General features: G+C 41.0%; 1 protein-coding gene across 8 annotated transcripts in view; it reads right to left on the bottom strand.

Annotated features, from left to right (window-relative positions):
• The window catches only part of LOC129769390 (dystrophin, isoforms A/C/F/G/H), a 388267-nt gene that overhangs the window by 68090 nt on the left and 311747 nt on the right, over positions 1 to 8430 (bottom strand). For all 8 annotated transcript variants that reach the window (XM_055771638.1, XM_055771636.1, XM_055771635.1 and 5 more), the window contains 2 exons: positions 1528 to 1787; positions 1283 to 1465 (listed from right to left, as the gene is read on the bottom strand). In XM_055771638.1, coding sequence (XP_055627613.1) covers positions 1283 to 1465; positions 1528 to 1787 — 443 coding nt within the window. The remainder of the gene's footprint in view (positions 1 to 1282; positions 1466 to 1527; positions 1788 to 8430) is intronic.

Here is an 8430-nt window from a genome sequence, read left to right as displayed (position 1 = left end):
TCATTCCCTCGTTCGCCCGTCTGGCTTAGGTTGGGATAAATAAACAATTATGCTACGCCCTTCTGGGGTAGATAAGACCTCACAAGAAGGCAATGTAGGGAAAAAGATTCTGTATAAAAGAGCAAATGTTGACCGAATAAACGCACTCTCAATCAAGCCACGAACGCATAAGCGTCGTGGCACTCTCTCACTAGGACCAGAAGCTGAAACATCGTGTTACGCTTCAGAACAATATCACATCCTTGGAGGAAAGGCCGAGAGGGGCCTAGGGAACACCATCGGCGAGGACGAGCATAAAGAAGAACCACATGTTCACAGCGCAACGGGCGCTGATAAGTAAAGAATACCGAATTGGCTTCGGTTTCCTAATCCGAAACTTCCAACCACCCTCCCATTCCTCTCTCCTTCCGGCCGGCCAAAAACCCGAGTGACGTGATCTGGCCTACAATAAAGCGTCCAGTAAAGGGTCTTCCCTATCTTCACGTAATCAGCACGACCCTGCAGCCACATTTAGTGGCTCCAGAGAGGAACTATTCCTCAAACCTCTAAGCTGCAGCCACACACCGCTCTGGTTGGAAGAATTTCTCGTCAAAAAAAACCTCCGACTTGCAATGTGGTCACGCGTATTCTAGTCATTCAGAATTCATTCAAAGCGTGTTATTTGGCATAGAATTCTCAACTAAGTACTAATAAAAATGACACAAGTAATACTACGTTGAGACGGCGAAGTTCCTCTAGGAACGTTAGTGCCATTTAAGAAGAAGAAGACCTGGGCCTATTATGATAAAAGATCCCTGGAAAAGATGGACCGGCTGAAGATGAACTTTGTACCGAAGACCATCAACATTTTCAAGGTCCCCCGACTGTGACTGATAGAAAAATTTTGGGTGATCCTCAAGTTGAGGATCAACTCAATAAATTCGTGGTCAAAAAGGAAAAGCAGCTGATCGCCAAGGCCACGAAAGGGCTGAAGTGAATGCTGACATCCATTATTTCGTCGACTATTACTAAGTTTCCGGCCAACTACCATAACAACGCCCAGCATGGCGTTGAAGCATTTTCGTAAATGATTTTATAAACGTAGAATTCAAGTAAAATTTGGTCCAATTATCTTTTGTAGTTATTTTTATCGCTACCGAAAATAGCCATTTTTTAAGATTTTTAAGGAACATTTTAGGTGAAGGTTGCGATCTTGAAGATGAAGAAAATCAACAAAACTTATTTCCATATTGACAAAATGAATAAATGTAGGTGTTATCAACTAAATTTATTTCCTACTTACTTTATATAATAAGGCACATTCGCAGGTGTTGTTGCTCTTTCCCATGGCGGTCTTACACTTTTTGATAAGTCTACTGTGCCAGTTCCAATTGATTGAATCGATTTATTACCTTCTGAATCAACAGCATTAGACCGATCAAGTGTTTTTCGTCTCTCATCCATGGCTATGTTGAGTAATTTCATTCTGAAAGAAATTCTCCCTGATTATTGTAAAACAGCTAAATTCAAATGCTAGGCCATAAAAACCTGGTGTTCAAATCTTCCAGTTTAGCAAGACATTGGTTAGGAACCAGCACATGATTTGTAGTGAAGAATGTTTGTTGTTCATTGCAGTCGTCTAGTAGTGCAGTAGCAGTTGTCATTTTGTCTTGCAAACGCTGCAAATGTTGCATCTGCTCTGCTGCATTGGTTATGGGACCAGAAACTACCCAAGACTTGATCAAAGTTTCAGCTGAGGCAACCCGCGAGCTCAAGTCTTCCAATACTTTTTGAAACTGTCTCATTTTCTGTAAAGACATCGGAAGAAATTTAAATGGCATTAGGATTATTTAATAATACATGTTTCGAAATATTTTCACGATTTTCATGACTACCAAATAAAAATTTTAAATAATCTAGAATGAATACAAACCTCTTCACTCCTTAACGCGTCAACAACCTGTAGCAACATGTATTCTGCTTCATTGTTTGGATGCTTTATACTTGCACCTATATCGTCAACCAGAGTAACATTTCTCTCACCAAATTCAATGTCTGTATCGGATTCCGTATTCAAATAATCTGTACCTTGATATATTTCTCTCTTATTTTAAATCTTGGGCAAAATAAAACTACGCTCGCCGTAACTACGTTTTCTCGCGCAATTGTTTGTCATTTAGTTTTTCATATACAATTTTATGTTCTGCTTTTCTATTTGATTCGCGAAGTAGTGCTTTTTATGTAAATACAATTCAATTTGAGAAACAATGAAAAGGAAATGCCAGACACAGGCCGCACTATGAGCAATCAATCAACATTGGAAGATTTGTAAAAATACTCTGGTCGAATGTTGCTGCTTTGCTACTGCTCATGTTGTTGATGTTAATTATGATTACTCTGCTTCTTCACCACTTCACGGTTAGAAAACGACTGATCGCTTCGCTGCGTTGCAGCTATTTTTATACATATTGGTTGGTGGGAGTCACACAGGGGTTGGGCTTGCGATACAATTATTCGCTTCTCTTCAGGAACTGAATATTTTCAATTCTTCTTTTGTAGGGAGCAGAATCTGTCGCTTGCACAGCGCCGAGAAGTATACTATCATGTGGGATCATACGTCAAATTCAAGAATGCTTACTCATGGCCGAAGACACATACCCTGAAGTAAATTGTAACGCTTTTGCGATAGCAGAAAATCTTCCGGCCGGGAATCGAACCCGAATCCCGGCATGATAATGTGTTACGCTAAACACTTAGTCATTGGAGCAATATTTCGGGAACATATTGAGTGTAGAATTTAAAAAAACACTAAAAATCAGCCGAATCCCGCAAGTTTTTTAATTCTAAGTGCGCATTGTTCATTCATTTTGACGTGGGACTACGTCTAACCGGAATATATGGGGGGTAAAATGGAAACATAAACACTGAACATGGAGGAATAATGCAAGATTGCTTATAACTCGAAATTTTCTACTGGATCGGAAAGATGTTTGCATCAATTGGTAGGGAATAATTCTACGCATCTATCGCAATTAATAAAATGTTATTTTTCATTAGATAAATAACTGAATAACTGTAAAATGTTAAGCGTTATGTAAACGCCTCAACTGCCTCGTTTCGATTGGCCCGCTTTACGGTTTCCCTAACACAGACTTCAAAACCAAGCAGCCTTGGGGGAATCGGAATTGCAAATACACGGAAGTAGGGGGACTTTCGTTCTCTCCGAAATGTGTTCCCTAACACAGACTTCAAAACCAAGTGGCGTTCGGAAAATTGACATTGCAAATACATGAAAGTAGGGGGAGTTTTTGTTCCCACCGAAATGTGTTTCCCTAACACAGACTTCAAATCCATGGAGCGTGGGGAAGTTGGCATTGCAAATTCATGCAAGTCGGGGGCATTTTTGTTCCGGCTGAAATGTGTTTCCCTACCACACTTCAAATCCATGGAGCGAGGGGGAGTTAGCATTGCAAATACATGCATGTCGGGGGCATTTTTGTTCCGATTAAAATATGTTTCTTCGACACAGGCTTCAGAACCAAGGTGTCTAGGGAAATTGGGATTGCAAATTCATGCATGTCGGGAGTATTTTTGTTGCGATTGAATCTGTTTACCTATAAAGACTTCTAAACCAAGATGTCTGGGGAAATTGGCATTGCAAATACATGCAAACTACGAGTACATTTGTACTCGCTTGCCTTTGTGCAGACCAGAGTGCGTTTCCCTAACACGGTCTTCTAAAACTGGTAAAATTGTGCAGACACTAGAGACATGGTATTTGTTCAAACTTTTGACGTAGGACTACGTCTAACCGGAAGATATAGGGGGTGAAATGGAAATCTAGGCACTGAACAAATAGGAAAAAATGCAAGATTTGGAACGCTTATAACTCGAGCATTTCTCAATAGATCGCAAAGGTTTTTGCATCAATTGATAGGAAATATATCTACGCATCTATCATAACGAATAACATTTCATTTTTCTTTAGATAAATAATTGAATAATTGTCAAATATCAAGCATTGTCAAAATGCACTATGTGCCCATTTTTAATTGGTCCATTTTGTGCTCCTCATATCGTACCGACCAAAACGGGCAACCAGAGCAGCAGCGAAATAGAATGAAGCACGATTGAAAAGGAAAAAGAAAAAAAAAGAACGAAACATTGGTCGCAGTCTCACACATGCGTAATTCTCGAGCCAGCCAGTCAGCTTAAAAATCCCCGCTCCGCTGCCGTAACGATCATTCTCATTCAAACCGTACACCACATCAGTTCGCATCACAACACATCAACAAACCAAACCAAGCAGCCAAATCTGGACATGGCAAAGGAGGAAAAATTAAGGGAAAGGCAAACCCGCTCGAATCGTGTCGGTCTGGAGTTCCCCGCAAGGGTAGCTAGGCCGAGCGCATTAGTACCAGTGCACCAGTCCACCAAGCCGGCGTTATATAGTTTCGGCCGCCGAAGTGATCGAGTTAGCTGCCAAAGCTGCTCGCGCCGAAAACAAAACCCGCATTCGGAACAGAACACATTCGGTTCGGTGGACATCAAGTCAACTGGCAGTTGCAGCGAGTGGTGAGTGGCAAACGCAATCGCAAAACGGCAGCTGGTAGCAGAAGAAAATAGTTTGTTCTTTATACAATCTGCTTCGGTGGCAAATCCAGAACAAGGCGGCATCGAGGGCGTTCGAAATGGTTTTTTTCAAAACCACGAGTACAAAGTTTTCTAAATTGGAACCATTCCATAAAACAAGGCGCTTATCAGGGCCATTAAACCTTTCAAAAAAGAGTTTACGAAATATAGTTCAATGCTTTCTAAAATAATATCCAAAATAATAATAAAAAACAATTTGATTTTTTCATAATTTGTTTGCCAGGATCTGCTGAGTATGTGAATTTGGCAGTTGTTCTGAGCTTATTGATAGTTGGGGACTTTCCTGATTATTCAATTTACACCAATTCTTAAATTGTTTCCAGATTGAAAGTACAGTAATTAACAATTAGTTCGACATTTAGCTAATTGGACGGACATGTAATGCGACATAATTAGTTGGACATTTTTGTAAACATAGAGATCCAAATTATGACCCCACATTGAAAGTCGACACTGTACCACTGTCATCGCAAATGTTCAATTACAGGTTAAAATCGCCTCCAATGCGACACTGAGTGGTGCTTCGGCACGTCGCATTGAATGTAATTTACTGTACAACATGTCACAAAGCTGGATGGGAAGAAATTTTCCAACTGTGAAAGCTGTGGCGAGTGGCAACAAATCGCTAAACAGGAAGGTTTAGCCGAACAAGATGGGGATATCGAGTGATAACAAAACAATAAACTCTTTAGAATGAAGATAATTTTGTGATCCTGAAAAGGACCCTTTTTAGCCTGCATGTGAATCCAACGAGCGAACAAATCGTAATGAATGTATTTTTTTGCCATCGCTGCCTTTTAACGCTCATTCGTTCGTCTCGTTGGACTCGTCCCTTTGGCTGAGTCTGCCGATTTGTCTCTATCCTGTGAGCGTGTACCGCTAGAGTATAAAGTGCGTGGATCCAAAAAAATATCTCATTTTCTTTCAAACCGTAAACCAGTGTGGTTGTACGGCATCGTTTAGCATCGCATCGCATCACATCATAAAAAGAAAACAAGCAGCAACGTGGACGTGTTGACGTAACAAAGGAGGACAAGTTAAGGGAAAGGCAAAGTCTCACTCGAACCGTGCATGTTTCCAGTTCCCTGTTGGTCGCATTCATTGATTGCTCCGCAAGGGTAACTAGGCCGAACGGATTGGTGCCGGAGCACCAGTATACCTAACAGCGGTTATAGAGTTTCGACCGTCGGAGTGCTCGAGTTGGCTTGCAAAGCTGCTCACGACAATCAGAAAACATGATCAAGAACAGAGCAGCTTCGGTTCGGCGCTCGTCAAGGCAACAACTAGTTTCAGCGAGTGGCAAACGCAATCGCAAAACGGCAGCAGGTAGAAGAAAGACAAAGTTTGTTTATACAGACCGCTTTGGTGGCAAAACCAGCCACCGTAAAACACGGCGCTTTACAGGGCCATTAAACCATTCAAAAAAGAGTTATTAAAAGTTTTTCACAATACCAATGCATTCTAAAGTGACATAATATGACATATAATATAAACTGTTTTGTTTTGTTTATGCTTGTTCTTGAACAGGTTGGGGTTTTTTAAATTGATTATTCAGTTTTCACAAACCCATGTATAGTTTCCGAATTAAAAGTGGCTTCAAATTACAACACATTGTATGCAGGATGGCATTAACGAATTTTCTCGGTAGCAAGAACTGCTTTCTTTGGTTGACTGACTGACGTTACATCTGCATTGTATAGGAAAATAACTAAGGAGCAACATGATGAGCTATGTATTTCCTGCTGCTCTGTTCTTATTTTAAGTTCTTATAGTTCGTTTATTTTTCAACAGATCGTCTCCAAAACCTCAGTTCTTTTTTATTTTTATTTACTTTGTTTACGGATACTACAAATCTTACAATTCATTCGTCTCCGAAACCACAGTTTAAGGTACGGTAATGTGCTCAATAATGAAATATATGATAGTGAATGAGTTGATGACTACCTATGCATTCCCTATCACAGCCATCATTTTGATTGTACGATATATGCATACGCCGAAAGATGCCCGGCGTTGAGCATTTAATAAGTACAAAGCCTTTAGAAAAAAATCAAGAATCAAGTTTGTAAAAAAAACGCAAAAACACAACACCAAAGGTTCTTTTCAGAACCCCCAACATGTTCATAAAAAGTAAACAGTAAAGTAATTCATTTTTCAGGTAGATAGGTAGGTAGAAGAAAATAAAACAATATAATTAAAATATATATTTAGCAAAAGCTGTCCCCTTTGTATAGTCCTACGTCACTCCGGTTATGTCCCCGACATTACCCACCCGTCTTTTTACTTACAACGCAAATATATTGAATTCAATCAAGAGTTTGGCATCACTGCCGTGCTATTGAGTCGTGTTCTCCTATCGTTCCGTTTATTTATTGTTGTTTCATCGAAATTCCTCATCTACCATCGCTCAGCGCTGCATCTGCTCATCCGCTACGACTCGAATAAACCGCCTACGAAAAATCGCAATATTCCAGTCAGGTAGGATAAGTGAAAAATCATATTTTTCCGAGCTGGCTGGAGTGTGGTCGAAATAAACTGCCCGTCGCCATTGCCCCATATCAAAAGCCTCCCACCTCGCCGCTCTCCACCTGTACTGTTTTTTGCAACACTGTCGCCCCGTGCCGCCCACCGAAATAAAAACATTAGCTCATCATCCGTTCATCATCTCATCATCAATTTCCACTGTCATAAAAATTCATCTGTATCAATCTGATAATATATTTATCCCGCTGCTGCTCATCTTCTCACTCCGGATTCCGAAACAGACTCACAAGCAGCTCGCACATACATCCATCATCATCAGTTTTTCCGCATCGCGGCAGTTATCACCCTCATCGTCATCCAAGAGCAAAACGTAAACATACCAATCGTGAGTTAGTGTGCGTATTGCTCAGAGCGAATAGTTTCTTTCTATTTCGTCGTCCCGTTCCGTTGCCTATTGTGTGTTTTGATTACCATCTGACATCTATACGTGCGCCCAGGTGGTGTTTTTCGAGAAGTATTACAGTGCTGCCAGTTTGTTTGCTCCTCCGTAAAATGGAAATCTGCAATAGTTGCGCATCAAACATGACATCTGCTGAAGTTGTCTGTGGTGGTTTTGTAAAGCGTCTTTCCATTTTAAATGCGCCAGAATAACGGATACATTATACAAGGAAATCTCTGGAAATCCCGCTATTTTCTGGATGTGTAAAGGATGTCGCGACATCATGGCAAACGCACGCTTTAAGAACACGATAACATCGATGAATGCTGCCACCAAGGAACTGAACGATGTGTACCAAAAGGTTGTCGATAATCTGAAGACGGAGATAAAAGACAGCTTGATTGCCGAGCTGAGAGTGGAGATACAAGGAGGCTTCAATAAAATTTCTCCAGCGGTATTGTCGCCCCTGCCTCACCGTTTTCAATTTGGCAATCGATCAACACCGAAAAGAGCCCGCGACGAAGATTCCGAACGACCTGAACGGCCAACGAAAATGTTTCGTGGTACAGGTTTGATGGCGAACGGAGCAACTATCGCAGCCACAGAAAGATCAGATAACAGATTTTGGTTGTATCTTTCGAAAATTTCACCCGAAGTTTCTGAAGTGGAGATCCAAAACCTCGCCAAGGAATGTCTGCAGACGGATGATGTAGTGGCAAAATCGCTTATTCCAAGGGGCCGACCGTCAACCACGTTGACGTTTGTGTCGTTTAAGTTGGGAATCAACCAAAACCTGAAGATGAAGGCAATGGACCCCTCTACTTGGCCGCAAGGAATTGAATTTCGCGAATTCGTGGACAATGGCACCTCCACAC

This window comes from Toxorhynchites rutilus, chromosome 2 (genome assembly GCF_029784135.1).
Source record: "Toxorhynchites rutilus septentrionalis strain SRP chromosome 2, ASM2978413v1, whole genome shotgun sequence".
Classification (NCBI taxonomy): domain Eukaryota; kingdom Metazoa; phylum Arthropoda; class Insecta; order Diptera; family Culicidae; genus Toxorhynchites; species Toxorhynchites rutilus.
This window is presented reverse-complemented; position numbering and strand designations above follow the sequence as displayed.